Genomic DNA, 23,796 nt, shown 5'->3' on the forward strand with positions numbered 1-23,796 from the left:
AGCCCTAAAGCCATAGACATCTGGAGGCGAAATGTAACCTTTTTTTATCTTTACCAGGAAATAACAGCAGAATACTATTTTAGCCTTTTTTTTTAAATAATAGGCCTTAGATTAATACACACCATACTAATTTGATATATTTTGAAAATTCACAAATACTTTCAAAGAGTCACATATGAGTTTGAATGTGTATAATATTATACACATATAAAATGAATAATATTAAAACAACAATTTTATCAAGTAAAATGTGAATACATGCTCAGTGTGGGTGCAGGGGGCTGTGACCGGAAAGACTACATCTCCCATGATGCAGTGCGCGGACGCACGCTGAAGACGTTTTACGTATCGGCGCTGGTGGCCATGTTGGCGGAGTGTTGTGCGCAGGCGCAGAAGTGTGCGAGTGGCGAGCTGATGTAAGAGCGGAGACCGGAGGGAAGTGCTCAAGCCGGGTGTCGGTGGCAGTAAGATTTACACGTTATCCTCGTTCATATACAGAGCAGGTGGAGATCGGCGGAGGGACCTACCGGCAACATGTCTGGGGACGAGGTGAGTGAGGCCGGAAGTGGATACACGAGGTGCCGGGACATGTGCGCCGGCTGCAGAGGGAGGCCTGGGGCCTACGGCATGGCGGGGATGGGGCAGTCCAGGGTGTAGCCCTCGTTGCCCAGGCTCATGGCAGAGAAGGGGGCTCTATAGTGTTCTTGAGCTCTCCAGTCCCTGCAGGTCATGTGATCCCATCTACTGACAGGCGTCTGTCCTGGCTGATCAGTGTAGTATTGCTTAGAGGAGCAGCAATGTGCAAATCGCCTCCAGCTTCCATTCTTATATCCTCTGTCGGCTAATGTCACTCTGGGGAACCAAGATTTACTTCTGTACATGTGGAGTTGCTGCTCTTTGCACATCCCAATCAGGCTTTAAGGCAGGAGTGGGCAGCTCTGACCCTCCAGCTGTTGTGGAACTACAAGTCCCATGAGGCATTGCAAGACCCTTGGCAGCCACAGGCCTGACTCCCAGAGGTAGAGAGATGTTGGGATTTGTAGTTAAAGCAGAGCTGGAGGGCCAGAGTTGTTCACCCCTGCTTTAAGTATTCACCTTTCCACACTAGATTTACAGACAGGTTAAGGAGAGGGGTGCTTGGCCTACAGGTGTACCTTGGAAGTTGAGCATCTTTATAAAAACCTGATTTTTATTAGAATTCAGAAGCTGGAATGCTTAGGGAATTCTTTTTGGAAAGGTAATGTAAAGTAGTGCTGCAGCTAACGATTATTTTCAAAATCGCTTAGTTGGCCGATTATTAAGTTTGATTGATCGGATTAAAGGAGAACTATGGGGCTAGTGCTTTTCCCCATAGTTCTCCTTAAGGGTAACGGGAGGATACAAACTAGCGTCCTCCTGTCACCCTAAACTCAGTATACCGCAAGCTATAGCTTGCGGTATACTGAGACGCCGCAGTATACCGCAAGCTACAGCTCACGGTATACTGAGACGCCGCAGCTGAAGAGGATCCCGACAATTATGTCTGGATCCGCCCAGCTGCATGAGTGAGCTGGCTCTGCCTATCTGGAGGCAGAGCCAGTTGTACCCTCCCCCGTCCGTTCCGCCAGTCAGCGCTGGAGAATCGGAGGGGGGAATCCAGCCCCTCCCCTGTCACGGCAGAGAGCCGTGACAGGATCGAGAGGTGAGCGAACCCGGTATGTGTTCTCTCACCTCCCGATCTACTGAGCCGACCTGTGACAGTCTCATTGTCACAGGTCGGCTAGAATATGAGGTGAGTGAAAAGCACTCGCCTCATAGTTCTCCTTTAAAAGAATGGCTCCAGTGATGGACTACTAGTTTGTATTGGGATTGTAGTCCATCACAGGAGCAAGCTTGGAGCGGTGAAAGTAAAAAATAAAATAAAGTGTGTAAGTAATATAGGGAAATGGAAAGTGTAAAATTATACAGCAATCAATGCAGAATGGCACTGGCTATAGAGGAATACAACTCATCCCAGCAATAATACATTATACAGTGCAATGCGGAATACCACCAGCTATAGAGGACTACAAATCCCAGCAATAATACCTTATAGCTGGGGAATTATGCATTGCGCTATATAGAGGAATACAACAAATCCCAGCAATACTGTGTTTCCCCGAAAATAAGACACTGTCTTATATTTTTTTTGGCTTAAAAAAACACACTAGGTCTTATTTTCGGGGTAGGTCTTATTTTTTTTTTGTATAACAATCCAAAGTTAATGTAAATCCAAATTAAATAATCCAAAATGGCAAAGTTAAGAATAGGGTGATCAGGGCAATCGGGGTGCCATACCTTTCCAAGAGCAATTTGGTGACCAGAATGAGCGAAGCGCGCTTTCACTATCGATTACTCACAGGCGGAGTGATACCAAATACACTCCGCCTATGGAGCCGGCACTATAGAGGAAGCATCGGCTTGTGCGGCTCTGCTCCCTCTGGTGCCGCCTCGCTTCCTCTAGCGCTGGCTTAATTGGCACCACTGATTCTCTCCCGCGGCTCTTCAAGTTCCCCGTTATGCAACCACCGGCCCTGGGAATGGTCACAACTAGGTCTTATTTTCGGGGTAGGTCTTATATTTTAGCAATTTCCAAAAATGGTACTAGGTTTTATTTTCGGGAAACAGGGTAGTACACTATACAGCACAATGCAGAATATACCATCAGCTATAGACCAGCAATCCATTATACATGCAGATTCCTCCATCAACACTCACAAGCGCGGATGGAGGAATCCGCCGCTGTTTTGCATTGTGTCCTGGCAGTGGCTGCCGACCTCTGTCAGAATGCCTGAGGCTAGATTCAGATATCGGCAGGATCGTGCACAATTGCACACAGCGGTTGCCACGCGGCCCCATTGACTTCAATGGGGTTACATCCGTGTGGCAATAGCTAAAATAATTATACATGTACCAGTTTTTGCGGCACAGAACTCGCTGCTTTTTTGTTGCAGCGATCATGTTCAATTGCACAGGCGGTATCGCGACGGGAAATTGCGCGATCTGGCTAGCATGACTGGGGTGCCATAAGAAAATAATGGCACCACCAGCATGCTCGACGGTGGTGGGCGATTCCGTGACCGCGCGGTCATGGATCACCATAGTGTTAACCTAGCCTGAACAGAGATTGCAGCTGATTGAGTGCTGGCTCCATTCGACTGAGAATTTTCCAACCTGCTCTTTTGATCAGGTTATCAAGGGATGTCGGTGGAAGGATGTTGACAGCGGCAGCCACTGTGCGGATTTTGGCTGGTTCATCAAGAACAGGCCAAAATGCGCACCGTGTATACCTTACTTAAACCTTTTTAAGGCAGGGGTAGGTAAACTCCGGCCTTCTAGCTAGGAGCAACTACAATTCCCATTAGGCAATCCGTGGCTATGACAGCCACAGGTGTGACTCCCAGGGGCATGATGGGATTTTGTTTCCCCGCACCTGGAGTTTTACTAATTTTTACTGAGATTGTAGTCCGTCACCGGAGTGAGCTTGTAGCGGTGACTTCTTTACAACACATTCCTATGGGAGGACCATCCACTATACATTCTGACTCTGCATGGCCTTCCCAGGATAAGTTATCAGCAGAGCGTAGACAGGTAAGAAGAATGTTTGGGTGAAAACATCACCATCCTTGCAGTCAGATCTCTGGGAATGTGAGTATCCCAAATCTAGTGAGAAGATGCTCCAGCACAGCATTCTCTGGGATCTAGGTGGAAACATCTTGATTTCTCCCTCACCTAGGCTCCACAGGGTTGAAGCTGAGAGCTGGGAAGACAAATGACACTTTTTCAGCCAGTCTGTCCAATCCAGGAGCCAGCAGGATTTTTTAGGAGTCTGCTTCATTGACAAGAGAAAATCTCAAAAGTTAGGTACCCTCTGTAATTTGTAAGGAGCATTGGCTGCCTAGATTTGTCTAGCCCCCGGTAAGTTAAAGGAGAACTATGAGGTGAGTGAAAATCACTCCTCCTCATAGTTCGAGCCGACGTGTGACAATGAAACTGTCACAGGTCGGCTCAATAGATCGGGACGTGAGTGATCACATACCGTCGCTCGCTTCTCAATCTTCTCCCTGCAGAGAGCCGTGACTGTCAGTCACCGCTCCCTGCAGGGATTCCCCCCTCTCCGATACTCCAATGCTGAGTGTAGGAAGGGATAAGGGAGCGGGCGGGTACAGCTGGCTCTGCCTCTAGATAGGCAGAGCCGGCTGTCACTCACGCAGCTGGGTGGATCTCGACAGTAATGTCGGGATCCGTCCTGGCTGCGGCGGTCTCAGTAACAGCTCGCGGTATACTGAGCTTTGGGTTACGGGAGGAGGTTAGTATGTGTCCTCCCGTGACCCTTAAGAGAACTCTGGGGAAAAACACTTACCCCATAGTTCTCTATTAAGTATATTATTTTTTTTCTCCCATGTAATTTTTTTAATTTATTGCCGCTATTTATTATGGAGGAAGGGGTCCTAATGTAATAAGTGAACCTTGCTTTTCTATAAGGTCTGCTTTAAGAAAGTGGTGACATGCCATGCTATAGATGTTGGGGCAGATGTCTCACGCTTGCATTCTCAGAGAGACATCGGCCTCTCTGTCACTATTCTATTAAGGCTTGTCAGCAAGTTTCATTTCCATGTTACCCTTTCATAACCCGGCTGAGTCAGTTTGGGACAGCATTGTTAAATGAAGAATTGGCAGTTACAGCGGCCGTCAGTTCAAAACAGATAAGAGCTCATCGGCTGTGAGGGGAAAAGGATTATTTGAAAGATAATGTTGACGACTGATATTCTTAGGTTATCGGCACACGTTATTTAGAATCATACCTGTGTGTTAATCCTCGTCTGCAAGCTTAATACCTCACTCTCCTGGGCTGCACACTGGATTCTGATGCATTGCCACTGAACCTATTCAACTTCAGTTTGGGCAATGCCAGTGTTTGGAATGGGCATGCATGATGGGAGTTGAAGAATTGTAGCATCTATCTGAACCTTGATGCACAAGTTAAAGGTTTGCTTAATTTTATATCTTCCTGGCTTGATCAGCCTCTACTCAGAAAGTTCATTGGTTGTGTCACTATACAGTTTGGCACAGCAAAGCACACTGGGATTGCCTTGTCATCAGCAGAGCATTGCTGGGAAATCTCTGTAATCTCAGGAGATCTCATGGAAAGGCATTTTCCTCCCCTGAGATCATGTGCATGGTCACATGTCCTAGTCACATGTGCCAGAAATCCAGTAATAGGAGATAGTGTAATCTGCCCTTAGTGAACATGGCCACTGTCAGAAGACTGGGGAAGAAAAGAGAAATAAGGAATACCTAGAAGTATGTGTTTGTAGGTAGACATTTTTAAAGGTGTCTTTGTTGTTATTTTTAAAATTTGGGTAAAGGTCCGGTTTAAACAAAGATATTTTCATTTTGCTTACAAATTCTTGTTATCTACCTCCTGGTCCTCTTTGGCAAAAGTGATGTAATTGTGCCCAAGCTTTGCATCCTGGAAAGGTTATATCAGCAGATCATTACTGGGAAATCTCATCTGTAATCTCATGAGATCTCAGGGAAAGGCATTTTCCTCCCCCGAGATGGTGCATGGTCACATGTCCCAGAGTTCCAGCAAGTAAAGGGAGATAGATTAATCTGCCCTTAGTTAAAATGGCCACTGTTAGAAGGATGGGGAGGAAAAGAGAAATAAGGTATGCAGAGAATAAAGATCCTGCAATTATCTAGAACTATGTGCTGGTAGATTGTCATTACTAAACATTTGTGAAGGTGCCTATGTTGATATTGTCAAAATATTAATAAAGTTTCTCTTTAAGTCAGAGGAAGTCATTGCCCAGTAATAGATACTAGATTGATGTGACTGTGCAGCATGTAAAGAGCTGCGTAAATTGTCAGCGCTATATAAATACCTGAAATATTAATAAACAATGGAGAGAATTAAACTAAATCAGGGAGGTGCTCAGATGCAGTTTTTCTGTGTAATACAGATAATAGGCATCCTGTGCTGTCTACTGCTAGGCAGAAGCTTTACTTCCACACATTAAAAGAAGCACAGGTCCACTTAAACACAATTTCATTAGTTACTATGATTCAGAGATGTTAATAGGAGCTGCCGTCATAAATTCAGTGTTTCCAGCTTGTTGCATTATCCTCTTGAGTGACATCATTCTTGGTTTGCTTGTCGTTGCATCATTTTGGCTTTTGATTATTTTGGTGTGAGTTGATGAGGAGGTATAGCAGGGCTGGACAAATCTTTATAAATGACAGCTGGCACCTAACTAGTTGTTGTCAATGGAGCTGGCTCCTACTGCTCCTGGATTGTACAGACTGTGTCCTGAATCCCATATTCAGGGCTTGAAAAATCCACTCGTCTGCTCGTCAGTGACGAGAGGACGGTGGAGCCCGACGAGCAGCTTCCCGGCCGGCCGTTGTAATTAGCCGGCCGGGAGCTTTACAGTCTAGCGATCGAGCGTCTCGAGAGACGTTCGATCACTTGTATCAGCAGCTGTCACTGCCGTTGCCGGTCCCCAGATCCGCTGTGCCCGATGCGGCTGGGACCGGCACGGCTCTGTGACAGGAGATCAAAGGGAGTTCAGTACACGAACTCCCTTTGATCTCCTCTCAGTCCCCGAATGCAGGAAGTGATGTATATTACATCACTTCCTGCATTCAGTGTCACTCTCCAGCTAGAGAAGCTGATGAAGCCGATCTCTGCTTCATCAGCTTCTCTGGAGGTCCCTAGGTGACTTTAGGGGTCTTGGAGACCCCTGATGTCTCCATAAAGAGGACCTGTCATGTAAATTGGCTATCCCATAGGGGGCTTCTTAGCCCCCATGTAAGCAATAAAGTTGTGTGTGTAAAAAAGAAAAATACAAAAATGAAACATTCATTACAAAAAAATAAAGCATAACATTAATTTTTTTTAAGTCCCCGCCCCCGACATACACACACATATATGCGTCATGTGCGCCTACATGCCGCACATGTTGCATATTGCTGCAAACGTCGGAGTGAGAGCAGTAATTTTAGAGCCATTAAGGCCGGGTTCACACCTGGGCGTTTTACAGCGCTTATCGACGTGCTGTAAAACGCCCAGCAAATGAAATCCCATTATTTCCTATGGACATGGTTCTCACTTGGGCGTATTTCAGCGCGTCGGAACGTGCTGAAAAACGCCCTATGCCCAATGAAGTACAGGAGCTTTTTTTGGGCGTATTTCCGCGCGTATCCATTAGGATACAGCCGGATAGCCCTCGTAAACGAGCGTTTGACGCATATTTCGAACGCCTAGGTGGGAACCCAGCTTAGAGGAGAACTATGAGATGAGTGCTTTTCACTCACCTCATAGTTCTAGCCGACCTGTGACAATGAGACTGTCACAGGTCGGCTTAGTAGATCGGGAACCCATATTAATGTGTCCACTCCTGTTCAATAACAGGTAAAGATGTCACCAGCACTCCAATCCTTGTAATTATTGAGCCTGATGAAGGGGACCCTGTGTGGCCCCCGAAAGCGCTTGTCTTTATGACTTGTGTTAATAAAATGGATCTGCACTAATGTGGATTAGGCTGCTGGTGACATCTTTATCTGTTATTGTATCTGGAGTGGCGCCATCCGCAGTCATTGCAAACACCCAATATTGGGTCAGACCGGTACGGAGTGCAGCAAGGTTTATGGACTTCACCCCTGTTCAACGGCCCCAGTTAACATCTGAGCATTCTGACGCTTGTAGCAAAGAGCCTGTAGCTTGAAAAAGAACCCAGACCTCTTTTGGAGCATTGTGAAGCATTTTGGCTTTACACCAGAACTATGGGGTAAGTGTTTTTCCCCATAGTTCTCCTTAGGGTCACGGGAGAACACAAACTAGCGTCCTCCCGTTACCCTAAGCTCAGTATACCGCAAGCTACTGAACGCGGTATACTGAGACGCCACAGCTGGGGTGCATGCCGACATTACTGTCGAGATCCACTCAGCTGCGTGATTGACAGCTTGGCTCTGCCTATCTAGAGGCAGAGCCAGCTGTACCCTCCCCCGTCCGTTCCGCCACTCAGCACTGGAGGATCGGAGTGGGGGAATCCCTACAAGGAGCCATGCGTGACAGTCATGGCTCTCTGCAGGGACAGGATCAAGATGTGAGCGAGCGACAGTATGCGTTCGCTCACTTCCCCATCTATTGAGCCGACGTGTGACAGTTTAATTGTCACAGGTCGGCTCGAACTATGAGGCTGAGTGATTTTCACTCACCTCATAGTTCTCCTTTAATTGAATGTGTGCAAATTGCCTGTACAAATGCTTTTTTTTGGCCTATATCTAATGCCATCAAGCGTTAGATATATGCAAAAACATAAAAAAAAATTAAAAAGTTACCAAACTTGTCTCCGCCGCTCGCTCCCGTCTGAAGATCCGAAAATTCTCGAGCGGCCATGAAGGATCATGGGGCGGGCGCATACGCAGTAGAGATATTCAACAAGGGAGAAGAGGAGAGACACAGGGTAAGTCACAGACATGTAAAGCATGTTGGGCTTTTTCATAAGAAAGCCCAGCAACACCTTCCATGCTATTATTTCTATCTAAGGTCTGGAGTGTCCCCATTCATGTCTATGTTCAGTAAAGCAGCTTAGAAGAATATGCTTCATATAGATTCATAGAATTTGCATGGAGCTCCACCTTCTGGCACAAGTAGAACCTAAGTCTTGACACATGTAGTCAGTATTGAACGGCAGGTGCAGCAGGGTTTGTGTACCCCAAAGATGGAGGGAAATGAAATGATACTGATTTTATGTCTTATCCTTCTAGATGATTTTCGACCCTACTATGACCAAGAAGAAAAAGAAGAAGAAGAAGCCTTTTATGTTGGATGAAGAGGGAGAACAGCAGGTGGAGGAGACCCAGATCCCTGAAACGAAAGAGGCAGAACCAGAACCAGTGGAAGACAAGGATGCGGACGCAGATGATGAGTCATATAGGAAGAAAGGTGCAGTGTAGTCCTGGTTTGCTTTCCTTTGTTGGACTCTATCCCGGCTTTTAATTTCACTTTTAATGTGTTGTTAGTGTTTGCAGTTTCTTTGTCAATGCAATGAATATATCTGGAATGTGTGATGTTCCTAGTCACAGTGACTGGAGCTGGTGTATCTAAACCCCAAAACAAAGCCTTTTATTGAGCTGATATTTTTGCTCTGTGGTAGATGAATCACAATGTGTAAAGCTGGCCATACACCTATAGATTTTATACGTCAGATGGGAAAAGTGCAACCGATTCCTCCATCTACGCTAAACTGTGTGCATGGCGGAATCTCCCACTGAGCCAAGCTTCAGTATTTCGCTAGTCATCCTTGCAGGCTCTCAAAATGCCTGCATCCAATCAGAGTGTTCAGGTTTTTTGAGAGCCAGCGGGGCCAACTGGCAAGATAATGAAGCTTGGTCCAGTGGGAGATTCCTCCATCCACACAGTTTAGCGGAGGTGGAGGAATCTGTTGTACTTTTTCCATCTGAACATAGAAACTCTGCAGATAATCTATAGGGGTATGGCCAGCTTAAGAGTAAGGATGTTGTTAGTGTTCGCAGCTCCACATGCCGAGCCCGCCAGGAAGCTGACAGCGCGCAGTGCCAATCACAGGTACTGAGACATTTTCCCGGTCCGCAACTGCAGAGATCGGGAAATGTCTCAGTGCCTGTGATTGGTGCTGTCAGCTTCCTGGTGGGCTCGGCACGTGGAGCTGCGAACACTCCCGAGCCAATCCTTACTTAAGAGGAAACAAAATAAATGGGAGGAGAGTCCCACACTTCAACAACTTAAGATTAGAGATTCTCTTTCCTCATGTTATATCCTATTGATGCACCTGCCAGCTATTTAAATCCTATCTCTGGGCAAATTATTAAAGTGACTCTAAACTCAGGAGTTAAATCTTAAAAATGCATTCACGTACCTGAACTATTAATAATGCATCTTATTTCCGTATCACTCGGCTGTAAATCCTCAAATCATCTCTGAATTGGTGCTGACACTGTCCTTCCTTCTGGAGGGGGGCTGCTTTTATTCCCCGTGGCCCTGTGTGTGTGTGTCTTACACTAGCCACAACTCCAAGCTCGCTCCCGTGATGGACTACAATCTCCCATTTTAGTTTACTCATTTGTATTGAGATTGTAGTCCACGGGAGCGAGCTTGGAGTTGTGGTTAGTGTAAGACACACACAGGGACCATGGGAAACCTTTTGTCTACCTCCAGAAGGAAGGACAGTGTCGGCACCAATTCAGAGATGATTTGAGGATCTACCGCCGAGTGATATGCAAATAAGATGCAGTATTGTTAATAGTTAAGGTACAAGAATGCATTTTAAAGATTTAACTTCTGTGTTTAGTGTCACCATAGCTTCCTCCTTAACTGATACTTGGCTTAAAAAAAAAAACCCTCAAAATGTTCTTTTTGCTAAAGTTGCAGTCACATGACCCTCCAGTCCCGAGTCTTTTTTGCCTCCTATTGTTTACATAAGTCGGGCTGCTTCATCGAGTGCTTGCATGACGTGGACACTTCCTATTGGCTGTCCAGCAGTAGGGCCCTCTCAGTATCCAGAATAAGATTAACATCTGTATAAGGGGACTTTAGAGGACCATACAGTGTGAGCACATCTTTAGCGCTGGATTAACTATACCCTACTCCTAAAAACAGTGCTGGTGAGGGTGCCAGCTGGTGGACATAGGTGAGTATAACTTTCTTCACATGGCAAGGAGGAAACTGCAATGGGGGGGGGGTTAATATTTGCCCAGATATGGACTTAAAATTGCTTTGGTACTCTGTCAGGGAGAGTAGGGTGCTGTTGCCCCTAGCTGTAGCTGGGATTCCTTTAATTTGATAACTTGGTTTGGCCATGAAGCTAGTTAATTCCGATTTGGTAGTATTGGACTGCAAACCTACGATGGCAAAATCACCTTATTACAAATCTGATCTGTTACATGAAGGTAAAGGGGATGCTTTGGTGCCAGTTTTTCACTCTGACTATACTGATACTGGATATACCAAAATACTGATGTAAACTGCGATTTAAGCTTGGTCTTTGGACAGTTTCCCCAGATAATTCATTTCAACAAAAATCTTCCCATAAGATATGTGTATTTTATGTGTGTTATCTACCAGTAACAGTCCTTGAACCCATCGCACTCCTGACCGCTTTTTCCATATAGTGGCAACCGTTATCGTGCATAAATAGAAATCTGGACACAGTCACTCCAAATGCAGTACAAATGCGTCTATTTAATGACGGAAATGCACCAAGTGTGATGCGTGCTGCTTTTCTGTCAAATAGCCGCATTTGTACTGCATTTGGAGTGCCGGTGTCCAGATTTCTATTTATCTACCAGTAAAAGTCTCATGTGCAGATATCCAAAAGCCCAGAGACTGCTATTGGGCACCGCTAACTTGGATGCGATGTCAGCAGTCTCAGAGCTGTCAATTAAATGACGCTATATTTCCCTCATAAAAGGTACATAATATGTTATAATAGGGAGAATTATGACATTTAAGGAGCGAAGGGGCTGTACTAGGTAATTGACCAGCTTATGCATTAAAAACATTTGTGACTGGCTGAAAACATTTGATAAATAGACTCCTTTTAATCTTGAATGTATGACCACAGATGAAGCATAAGGTAATGTAAGAAAGCCTTTTGGATGCTGGGGTCTCCATGAAGAAACTGTTTTTTTTTTTTTTCTTAGATGCTCCCGATGACTTCAACGATTTGAACTTTTTGAATCAGAAGAAGAAGAAAAAGAAGACGAAAAAGTTTGACGAAGAACCAGAAGAAGGCATTAAGGTAGAAAATGAATAGTTCACTTGCCTTTTTTCCCTGCTAGTGCCTGTTCAGGAATGTTGATTTCCATTGTGTCTCATTCATGACAGAATCTAAAGATTGAAGATGAACTGCAGGAGGCCTCAGAGTCCCAGGAGGATGACCTGGAATTCATGCTGACAAAAAAGAAGAAAAAGAAGAATGTGAAGTTCCCAGATGATGTCGACTTTATTGATAAAGATGAAGGTACATTTTAGAGGCTATAGCTGAAGATGAGCATTAGGCCTCGTTCAAACCAGAACCCAGTGTGTTCTGGCCCGAGTCTGGTGTGAACGAGGCCTCAACGTGCCCAAATTGCTGACCATTGCGAATGGCAGCCATATCTAGTTTGCTGGCTACTGAGCCCGATCCTGAGTGCTTTCACTGACCCGAAGCAAGTATTAAAGGAGAACTATGGGGTTAAGTCTTTTGCCCATAGTTCTCAGGGTAACGGGAGGACAGAAACTAGCGTCCTCCCGTCACCCCAGCCTCAGTATACCGCGAGCTGTAGCTCGCAGTATACCACGAGCAGCTGCTCGTGGTATACTGAGACGCCGCAGCTTAAGCGGATCCCGACAATTGTGCCGGGATCCACCCAGCTGCGTGACTGACAGCTGGCTCTGCCTATCTAGAGGCAGAGCCAGCTGTACTCGCCCCGTCCGTTCCACCAGCCAGCGCTGGCGGATCGGAGTGGGGAGGGGGGAATCCAGCCCCTCCCCTGTCACGGCAGAGAGCCGTGACAGGATCGAGAGGTGAGCAAACGCCGGTATGTGTTCGCTCACCTCCCGATCTACTGAGCCGACCTGTGACAGTCTCATTGTCACAGGTCGGCTAGAACTATGAGGTGAGTGAAAAGCACTCGCCTCATAGTTCTCCTTTTAAGCCCGTGACACACTGCATGCGCAGCGGTGTGGAGCAAAGCTGTCAATCATGGAGGTTCGCATGCAGTGTGTGAACTGTGCACGGCCAGATGAAAGACCTGGCTATTCCAACCAATCAGATGTTGTGTGTTTATACGCACGAGCCGATTGGCTGAAGATGACATTTTTATTCCCGTCAGCTATGTGAGCTCCCGCAAGTTAACGTGCCGGAGTGAAAAATGACATGACACATTGCACGCACCACCGCTGCTTCGCGTGCAGTGTGTCCACACAATGTGATTAAAGATCAGGAGTTCTGATGCCATTTGCTGCATATTTGTTTTAGGTCAGTGACCAAGAAACTCCAGGTGCCAACCAAAGAAAGTCCAACCACGCTCTATAACTCAGTAGAAAAGTAGAAGTTGCACACTGATGACATATGCGGACATAGCACACTGCAGCTTCGTCTCCAGAGATTGGCGGTCTTAGGCGGGGCTGCAATGTGCTATGTCCTGGTTTCATAAAGTTGGATGTGATATGATGTCATCAGTGAGCGACTTCCTGCCTTTCTACTTGGGGACCAAGAAACTGTTTAAGACCAGGCAGCCATTTTCTGAAGGATCCATTCTACTTCTTGTTCCTATGGGAGCAGCACAGTTGTGACAGGAAGGGAGCTCTCTCTAATGCGGACGCAGTCAGTAAATAAACAAAGTCCAGCGATTATTTCCCTTCCCCACTCTGTCCAAATTTATTTTAGAAATGGTTAATTGGCCTTTAGACTTGGGAAAAGTGGAAGAGTGACTACTGAATATGCTCTTCCCGTTTTATTTATGCCTAAGGTGCCTATACAGTGGGTGAATTTTGGACGGTTTTTAATGTACCGGCCTAAATTTGCACAGTGTGTGGGGCTGTCGGGCCCCCTTTCAGCCGGGATTCCATGATCAGCTGATCGAAGGAGTCGGCTGGAAAATGTTCATACAGTCGGAACTGGCAGCCAATGTGCTGCCCGCTCTGATTGGGTTTTCCGACAGGTGGCGGCGGTACCTGTCAGAGTACAATGCAAACAGAGGTGTCCACTATTGACTGACGGGGCACGACAGTAATGTTGGGATCCACCACATCAGCCTGACAGCTGGTTTTGCCTCTTTTGCATAGCTGAGAGCCAGAAACAAATCTCTTCTGTGGGGGGGACAGTGAAGAGACCAAGAGCTGACAGATCATCAATCATGTGATCGGTCAGCTTTTGGTCTTACAGCCCGAGACAACTGCAGTGTCCCACGCTGGCTTTAAGCTGCGGGAAGAGTATATTTTAGTTCACCCGTACTTCTACTTTAATCAAATATACAAAATGATGTCTTTCCCCTGCTTGCAGAAAGGCTTGTTGAGTCTAATACAGAGAGAAGAACATTTTAATTGCATTGTGATATGTTTCTTTCATTAGTCTTTTTTTACTTGCTGTTACTTTGCACATAAATGTAGCAGAAAGGGCTATTTGGGAAAGATCAGGTGTATGCACCTTAGGTTCAGGAGTCATGGGAGGGCTGTTTGTGTGCATACTCTTACATTTGTCTTGTGTCTTTCAGCCTTTGAAGAAGAGGACGGTAAAATAGATGATGGCATCTCCTTTAGTTCTTCCTTTGGGCCTGCATGGGCCGGCACAGAAAGGGATTACACTTACGATGAGGCAAGTTTAGAGTGCTATGGATTTACATTTGTATTAACTGTCATTTCATAGGTTGGTCAGACACTTCTAAATATCAAGGTACCCCCTTTTGAATTCTTCCTGATTCTGTCATGCAAAATATTCCAGGCTGGCAGTAATGCTTTAAGTTCTGTTGCTGAGTTATTTTGGATGCTAAACACTTGTAATGAAGAGCTGAAAAAAAGCACATCTAAAGCCAAAACCCTTTATTAGTTTACACCTTTTTGTTTTGTGTTTGTTTCCTTTTGACTTCCTGTTTTGCAGACAGAATAGGAAGGTGAGAAATCCCTTCTTAGACAGTTGTCACCAGAACAAGTGTCCCCATTGGAGGATTTCCTCACAAAATGTTGGATTTCCCTTCCCAAATCACAAGCATATGTGCCATGCTTTGGAAAAAAATATGAAATAAAGTACACACTGCATATATTTCACTATAAACTGTGTTAAATTAATTACATCCACTTTGTTGTGCTCTAAAATACATATCTAATCCAACGTGATACTATATTTAAAAAAACATAAATCCGTGTTTAAAATTATTAATACGCTATCTATGTATCTGTATCTATCTCGTGTCTTATATTATATCATTAAGTGATCAAATCCTTCACCATATGCGTGTCACCCCAAACAACTCATCACAAAAAAGCCACTCACCTTAGATAAAGACCTTTTTACGAAGTTCTAGAATCACTAATCCCCTAACAGGAATACGGCCAAATCCACAGTCCCCCTAGATCACGTCTGGATCCAAAGTTATATCGCCAACAACCTGCTCTGCATCTGAACCGTGGACTAAATTAAAAAAAATCCATATAATAAAACAGCTTTTATTAAATAAAACTTCTCGCATTAAAAAGATTCCAATCGAAATAAAGTATAATCAACGGAGAAGGAGCTACACTGTGATTGTTACCCGATCCAGCGCTTTGCGTCTCCTACACTCCACCTCCTTCCACGACATAAGACTGCGCCATGGAGTTCCCTTTGCTTTCAGTTGTGGTGACGATGGTCACCTGACAAAATAGAGAGGGGTACATTTTCCCAGCAGGGACACTTCTACAGCTATAAAAACCTGATGGTTGCCAACCCTACCAGTGCTTTCTGGTATAGGGGAACATGTGACAGTGTTCAGTTCAGCAGCCAATTACTGGGTCCAATCACTGGCACGTGGCTGAACAGGCGACGTCAGGCAGCAGCTGACACTGGTAACATTTTAGAGCTGGCTGCGACAGGAAAGAATAGTGAGGGAGCACTGGCAAGGTTAAGTATCGGGGTAGGGGGAACACCTTTGCACACACTGTCACTTTGCCCTGAGTGGTTAAGTGTCTTTTAAAGCATAACATGACGGAGCCCATCCTCCCCCTCCGCAGATGTATACTTGATGAGATCCCTGCATCTCCCAGACGGGCGATGGAGGTAGATGAGCCCCATAGACGTTTACGGAGCTATACTCTGCAGGCCAGACAGTGAGAGGAGTTTGACATGGGATTTAAACACTCCTCGGAGGCCATGGGAACCGGATCTTGATAAGTATAAGGGCCGCTGCACACCTATGCGACACCCTACTGCACAGCAATCGTGCTCGATTTCGGGCGGATTGCCGCACGATAAGGAGTCGTATAAGTGTGCACGGATCACGCTGTGGGTGCCATTATTTTCCAATGGCACCCCAGTATGGAAAATAATGGCGCCCACAGCGCGATCGGTGCACACCTATACGACTCCTTACCGCGCAGCAATCCGCCCAGAATCGTGCACGATTGCCGCGTGATAGGGTGTCTCATAGGTGTGCACTGGCCCTCAATCTGCAGAGGGGAAGGAGTGACTCCGTGATGTTAGGGGATGGGGGTATGGGGAAAAAAAATAAGTGCACTTTCTATGAAATCTCATTCAGTCAGTTTTCAGGTGTAGAGGACAGCAGTGCAACCTTATATTTCCATTTGTACATTCCTGACTGAACAAGTCCTTTCTTTGCCTTTTTCTGTTACAGCTGCTTAACAGAGTCTTTAACATCATGAGGGAGAAAAACCCTGACATGGTGGCCGGAGAGAAGAGGAAGTTCATCATGAAACCGCCTCAGGTCGTCCGAGTAGGAACAAAGAAAACCTCTTTTGTGAATTTCACAGATATCTGCAAACTGTAAGTGACTTCTGGCGAGTGTTTCTTGCCGTTCTATGTTGGTCATACAGCGTTCCTCGTGTTATGTAACGACATCCAATAACAACCTTTTCTACAACGTTCCTTTAACAGATTACATCGTCAGCCAAAACATCTTCTGGCTTTCTTATTAGCTGAATTGGGTACAAGGTGAGTCATCAAACGGCAGCATTTGTAGTATTGATTTTAATATAAGAGACTGACAGCTGATAACTCATCTGACATAATGGACGCTCATCACTGCATCAGACGCCTTCCTCTGCTCATCGCAATAAAAAAAAGTAGCACTTTGTCTCCACTGTTCTGATTTCTTTATTATATTTTGTGTTTGCCCAGAATGGGACTATACATCACCTTTCCGTGAGAAGCTTATGTGTGATGCAGCTAAGGGACCTTGAAAGTAGTGTGCTTTAGTGTACCCTCAAGCCACCCGTCATAAGTACAAACCGTGAAATACATAGACGCTTTTTATTGATTAGCGATTTACTGATTTATAACATTGTGGGTTTTCTCTATTTTGTTCTGTAAATAATTATATTACGGACAGAAATTTTCAGTGATATTTGCCGAAAGGGGCAACTATCAATACATAAGCTTTCCATTTATAGTGGATCAATGCTGACAGATTTGGGCAGATTTTCATATTAACCCAAATGTTGTAATCAGAAATGAGTGAATGAGTCAATTTTTTTTTAAACAAGGTGATCACTGCACTCACAAGTGTCAAGGCAATGCTTAAGCGGTTTCTGTTGAAAGGTCTTGGAAGTTTGCGGTCAGGAAACTATTTGAGCAGACGCAACTGGTTAGGATCTCTGCCTGAACAGTCTCATGCCCTTCCAAAATCTTATGTGTCAACTAAAGCTGGCCATACACCTTTCAATTTCTTTTGTTGAACCAGCGGGCTGAACGGAAGAAACTGACGCGATTCCTCCAACACAAAAAGTGTGTCGATCGAGGAACTGCTGCTGTTTGCATTGTATTCCGACAGGTGCCGCCGGGACATGTCGGAATACCCGATCGGAGTGGGCAGCTCATTGGCTGCCGGCTCTGATCATACAAAGATTTTCCAGCTGTCTCCTTTGATCAGCTGATCGGTGAATCGCCACTGTTGCATTTTATTCTGACGGGTGCCGCCGACACATGTCAGAATACCTGATTAGAGCGGGCGGCTCATTGGCTGCCAGGTCTGATCATACAAAGATTTTCCAGCTGGCTCCTTTGATCAGCTGATCGGTGAATGCTGGCTGAAAGGTCAGCCCCATACACTGGCCGAATTTCGGCCGGTACATTAAAAACCAGCCGAAATTCGGCCAGTGTATGGGCACCTTTTTAGACCTGGTGCCAGCCATTCCCAGAATCCCCTTATTAAAGAAACCGTGGTAGTTGGTCCAGAGGATTTAGCTTTACCATGCATCATCATGGGAATCCTGTACTGAGCATATGAAGGACCCCATTGTCAACCTCTTCTAAAAATGCTCACTGCCTGTCGTGCTACATAGGTTGAAAAAAAGACACATGTCCATAGAGTTCAACCTATAGAGATATGAGAGGGGAAAAAAAGAAACGCCTAGACAGAACGCTATGCCCACAATTACCCCCTGTTGATCCAGAGGAAGGAAAAACAGGAAAAAATTCCTACCTGATCCTATAATGCAATCGGATATTACCTGGATCAACAATCTCTGATGCTTAATATACCTATAAGAACTCAATATCCAGTAATCTGTGCATTTAGGAAAACATCCAGATTTTTTATTTTTTTTGCTACTTTGGGGGCTTTCCTACTTTGTCTGCGATCTGGAATAAGTACGCAGTTCAGAAGTGTTTGTTTTTAAGTGTTTCTTGTTTGCAAGGTTTTTCTGGGTCAGAGGCTTAAAGTATTGAAGCCAGAGGGAGCCAGGCAAGTAGCTTTTTGAAAAGGGCAGAGATGGCATGTCCGTAGTTCCCTCAGTACATATGTGCTCACACTTTTGCTTTAGTTTCCCTTTCTGCCCTTTTCATGTAGTTAATAAAGTTGTAGGTATGAGCCTCTAGCATCTGTTTTCCTGAATCTTTGCACTTTTTTCTTATTTTTGTAGTGGTTCCATAGACGGCAACAACCAGCTTGTCATCAAAGGCCGCTTCCAACAGAAACAGATAGAGAACGTCCTGAGAAGATATATCAGTAAGTGTTGTGGCTTTTAAGTTTGCTACTTGGCAACAAATGAAACTCTTCCTTTCATTGGGCACCATTCACGCTATGTGTAGATGTGCTTTAAGGCAGCCCATTCAATGGACTTGCAGTGGACCTTTATGGACAGAAGAATGGATATGAATGTGCGCATCACAAATCACAGATGGTTTAGTTTATATCTGCATTACACTGCACTGCCTAAGTGTGTTGGGGTGCCATTAATGTTTAAATAAATGGGACCTTGGTGTATTTAGCATGTTAGTGCTTTGCAATTGTGTGAATAGGTCCTTAAACTAAGCAGAGTTGGTATCTTGTTGGGGAAATTAGATATTTCTGATGCCAAAGACACTGATAAATGAGGCCCACTGTTTTTATTGGTATTCTGCATTTCTTAGCGGACCACAGCTGCCACCTTGTGGCTGGTACCTAATACTGCAGCATGCAAAGCAAACCAAAAACTGAAACGTCTGTTAGCCCACGTTCACACCTGACCGTTTTGTAGCGCGTTCTACGCTCGACGAACGCTCTACAAAACGGTCAAAAATATAAATTGCATTGTAGTCAATGGCCTCGTTCCCACCTTGCCGTATTTCCGCCCGTCCCTAACGCCCTACAAAACGGCCCACGCCTGAAAAGGTCCAGGTACTACTTTGGGCAGTTTTGTAGGGCGTTTTCCATTGGGATACAGCCAAGTAGCCTTCGGAATCGCACGACGGTCGCGCGACTTTTTTACCGCGAATCGCGGTAAAAAAAACGCGTGACATACGCGCATATTACAATACGCCTAGGTGTGAATGGGGCCTTATGGCGTTGGGTGGAATGCAAAGTATGTATTCTTATATGTAGCTGCGGGAAAAAATTCAAGTATTCACTGACGCAACATAACCCTTCTATTCTTTACATGTCCATTATTGCCTGTGTAGGAGTAGGAGAGGAAGATGTTCGGAGAGTGATCCGGACCTCACATATCGCTCCGGTCTTTAAAGCTAAAGTAGGGTGTGGTCTAGGTTCAAATGGTGGTTATAGTCCTACCATGGGGACCATGTGTTGAGAAATATAGAGCGGCGATGACGTTAAGAAACGTCCGAAAGCTTCTCATGCACAATAATGCCCATGACCCCTTTGTTTAAACCTCCCCAGCCGGCACTGTAGGTGGATCCTGTGATTTGACGAACCTTGTGAACTCTGACGCTTGATTGGCAATATTGGGAAATGGCTTTACTTTTGCTTGTCTGTTCATAATTGCACCTTTCAGAATGAAGATATCCTGTATATCAGAATAGTTGCTGCTAAATCTAAATGATTTCCCTTGCCTTTCCCTTGCAGAGGAATATGTGACTTGTCACACCTGTCGGTCGCCAGACACCATCCTCCAGAAAGACACCAGGTTATATTTCCTGCAGTGTGAGACCTGCCATTCTCGTTGTTCTGTGGCTAGCATCAAAACCGGATTCCAGGCAGTCACGGGCAAGAGAGCACAACTCCGCGCCAAAGCCAACTAGCCGGCCCGCCCATCTGGTCGGATTTTACCAACTCAGATTGTGGATACTCCTGGCGGCATTACCTGACAGTCAGGGAAGTGCTGCCCTTTATATTATAACGAGTGCCGTGAGACTGGGCAAGAAAATCTTTGCTTTTTTTTGTTTTTGTTTTGTTTTTTTTCATTGTCTTGCGCAAAAGGAATTTTCTGAAATTCCAAAGTGAGGCTGATTTAATTGGATAAAGTCATCGCTCACAGAAAGTTTTACCAGCCATCTCAAGGATAGGGGGAAAGAATATGCATTTTTAACCAGACTTGTGTAAAATGCAAAATACATTAAAGTTATTATCACATTCACAGATCATGTACATACTGTGTGTCTTTTTTTGTGTTGTCGCCATATATTTCCTTTTAAAGTATTAGGCCTCTATTAAATAATGTGCCCTATGGACAGTTAATGTGATGACACAATATTCTTGTGTAGGCCCTTAGATGGCTGTGGTGGAGTAGCCACAGAGGGGACTGGTGGGGGGTCACCTTCAATGTGGGTGGTAAATTTTTTTTTTTTCTTCTGATTATATCATTGGTGTATTAAAAGGTATGTGCTTACATAAACAAGGATATGTATTTGGTTACAAGCTTGTTTATTTGAAATACAGAAAAAAAAAAAGGTAAGGAGAAGGTCCCTGCATTGTGTAGAAGTGATCGCGTGGCTTTATATCCACCCCAATCACTTCTACATAAAAGGGGATAGCTCCCTGTTAAATGATAACACAAACTCTCTGCTATTGCAGCCTTGAGCTGTATATAATCCTTTAGTTGTTATGACACACAGGACGTGTCCTTGGCAGTTGAAGGACTAACGGAAGCAGCACAAACTCTTCTATACTATATGCTGCTGAAGTTGAAAGAATAATTGTGTTTTTGAGAACCGTTCTTTAAATGAAGGCTCCTATATGGTAGTCTGAGCAAGTACTACATCCAGGTACTATGAGGCACTTGCTTCATAAAGTAAACAAACAACTTCCTTTACCTTCCCTGACTGAGCCAAATCCGCCTTCGTGTCACACACAATCCCCTTCCCAGACACTGCAGCTCACAGTGGGAGGTTTCAGCAAGCAATGGCAACGCTGTAAACCCAGAAAGAAATAGACAGAACTAAGTGTGACTAGGTTCTGATTGACAACTACAGGCCTCTGAATCAGCAGTGACAATGCTGACAGCCAGGACCCCCTGCAACATTTTTTTTCTCATCCCACTGTAGTCCAACCAGCCACAGCTTGCTTTAAATTCAGGAGCAATGCAGCATTGTTGCCACCGCATCGCCCTCATCAGGGTTAGAAAACGACTAAAAGTACGGAAATCTTTAAAAAAATCTTTTGCCTTTATTTTAGGAAGAACTAGTGTGTCGCAAGAAAGAGGGACTATAATGGTTCTGGTCAAATATTTGCAGTACAGCATTTGTGGGAGTAAACAACAAGGCTTTTGCAGGCGCGGCAAGTCAATTGGAGGTGGATTTTTACTGTTGACATGCTCTTTCTCTTTCCTTCTATCGCTTTCTCTCTCCAGCTCGCTCTCACCTTTTCTTTCTCTCTCGATATATAGCTCTTTTTTTTTTCTTGCTTGCTCTCTCGCTCACATGTGCTTTCTTGCTTTCGCTCTCTCTCGCTTTCTTGCTCTCGCTTTCTTGCTTTCGCTCTCTCTCGCTTTCTTGCTTTCGCTCTCTCTCCCTTTCTTGCTTTCTCTCTCTCTCGCTTTCTTGCTTTCGCTCTCTTGCTTTCGCTCTCTCTCGCTTTCGCTTTTGCGCTTTCGCGCTCTCTCGCTTTCTTGCTTTCTCTTTTGCTCTCTCTCGCTTTCTTGCTTTCTCTTTTGCTCTCTCTCGCTTTCTCTTTTGCTCTCTCTCGCTTTCTCTTTTGCTCTCTCTCGCTTTCTCTTTTGCTCTCTCTCGCTTTCTCTTTTGCTCTCTCTCGCTTTCTCTTTTGCTCTCTCTCGCTTTCTCTTTTGCTCTCTCTCGCTTTCTCTTTTGCTCTCTCTCGCTTTCTCTTTTGCTCTCTCTCGCTTTCTCTTTTGCTCGCTCTCGCTTTCTCTTTTGCTCGCTCTCGCTTTCTCTTTTGCTCGCTCTCGCTTTCTCTTTTGCTCGCTCTCTCTCTCGCTTTCTCGTTCGCTCTCTCTCTCGCGCTTTCTCGTTCGCTCTCTCTCTCTCTCTCGCTTTCTCGTTCGCTCTCTCTCTCTCTCTCTCGCTTTCTCGTTCGCTCTCTCTCTCTCTCTCTCGCTTTCTCGTTCGCTCTCGCTTTCTCGTTCGCTCTCTCTCTTTTCCTGGAACAAGCGACTTTAAATTGCATCTAAAATTTGGTGTATCATGACCACATTCATGTGTTTTACACATGCAAAGTTTATTCTGATGTGTGTGTTTTTGTATAAGTCATGGAGCTATGGCCCTTTTTAGAAGCTTTAATTTCACCTCGGGTGAGAATCTGTAGCCAGCTGTACAAAATAAAAATGTACTATATCAACATCTTATTTGTTAAGCAAAATACTTTGTTAGAATTCTACTATGTAGTATTCTTGAGGATAATTTACCCAGGTTTGTGATAATTGTGACAAAATACGTGTTTCTAGTCCATTGAGGGACAAAGGAAGTCATCAGGTTATATTGCCAAATGTGGGAGGATTGGACAGTGGCAAACAAAAACATATGCCCAGCCCAGGATAACCCCTCTTATTCTCAACATGCCTACATTTTTTTGCTAGTGTCTTAGGAGGAAAGATGTATTCTTAGCTCTGAGAGAAAAAGTCTTTACATATTTATATTTTTTGCTAGTTTTTTTTTTTAACCAATCAAGATTCTTCCCCATGTTGCTGCTTTAGCTGATCTGTAGGTGGCAGCTATCCAGAGCAGCTTTTCTTTTCAACAGCCTAGCTTTGGAGTGCTGCATCCAGATCCCCCTGTACTGGACTGGACGTGCATAGGAGTGCACTGGATTCCATGTAAGGCACTCTTCAGGCCCTATATTGGTAACCAGTTAGCAGCAGAGCAATTTTCAGGTCCAGAGCCATTGGCATTGACACAGTGCTTGCCCTATCTCTGAAGACTCTGCACTATTGAACACCTTTAACCCCTTCATGACTGAGGCCCTTTTTTCATTTTTTGCACCCATGTTATATTCCACATTTTAGGCCTGAAAATGACCTGGTCTTGGCATTTCTGAATGCCAAGACCCTATAGAATAAAATGGTGGTAGTTGCAAATTTTTATGTTGCGCAATATTAGCGCAACTCCTTGTTAAACCCCAACATTTAGTGAAAAATTTAATTTAATGCCCCAAAACACAACAAAATACCAATTTTTTAAATGACATATAAAAGATGAGGTTACAACGAGTAAAACGATACCCAACATGCATAGGTTACAAATTGCGTGCGTCCGTGAAACGGCAAAAAACTGCAGTACCCCAAAAAGTCAATAGAAGACGCTTTAAAAGCCCCCACAAGTCATCAATTTAGAGATACCCCAAAATACTGGCCCTAGAATTATTGCTCTCACTCCGGCGTGCGCGGCGATACCCAACATGTGTAGCGCGTTCGTCGTTTTCATACGTAGG

The 23,796-nt window shown here is 44.8% G+C and overlaps 1 protein-coding gene across 3 annotated transcripts; it reads left to right on the forward strand.

Annotated features, from left to right (window-relative positions):
* The first annotated feature begins 356 nt into the window (after nt 1-356).
* On the forward strand, nt 357-20,555 carry EIF2S2 (eukaryotic translation initiation factor 2 subunit beta). Of its 3 annotated transcripts, none has more exons than XM_018571480.1 (9): nt 357-549; nt 8,794-8,971; nt 11,707-11,804; nt 11,891-12,026; nt 14,263-14,363; nt 16,375-16,523; nt 16,635-16,691; nt 18,620-18,705; nt 20,041-20,555. In XM_018571480.1, the coding sequence occupies exons 1-9, from the start codon at nt 535-537 to the stop codon at nt 20,214-20,216; spliced, it is 996 nt and encodes a 331-aa protein (XP_018426982.1). In that variant the 5' UTR covers nt 357-534; the 3' UTR covers nt 20,217-20,555. The 3 variants fall into 3 exon arrangements, with proteins under 3 accessions (XP_018426982.1, XP_018426983.1, XP_018426984.1); XM_018571481.1 differs by having other exon boundaries at nt 11,900-12,026; XM_018571482.1 differs by lacking the exon at nt 16,635-16,691.
* The last annotated feature ends 3,241 nt before the right edge of the window (nt 20,556-23,796 follow it).

The sequence above is a fragment of the Nanorana parkeri genome, unplaced genomic scaffold (assembly GCF_000935625.1).
Source record: "Nanorana parkeri isolate BGI_ZX_2015 unplaced genomic scaffold, ASM93562v1 scaffold1766, whole genome shotgun sequence".
In the NCBI taxonomy this organism is placed as follows: Eukaryota; Metazoa; Chordata; class Amphibia; order Anura; family Dicroglossidae; genus Nanorana; species Nanorana parkeri.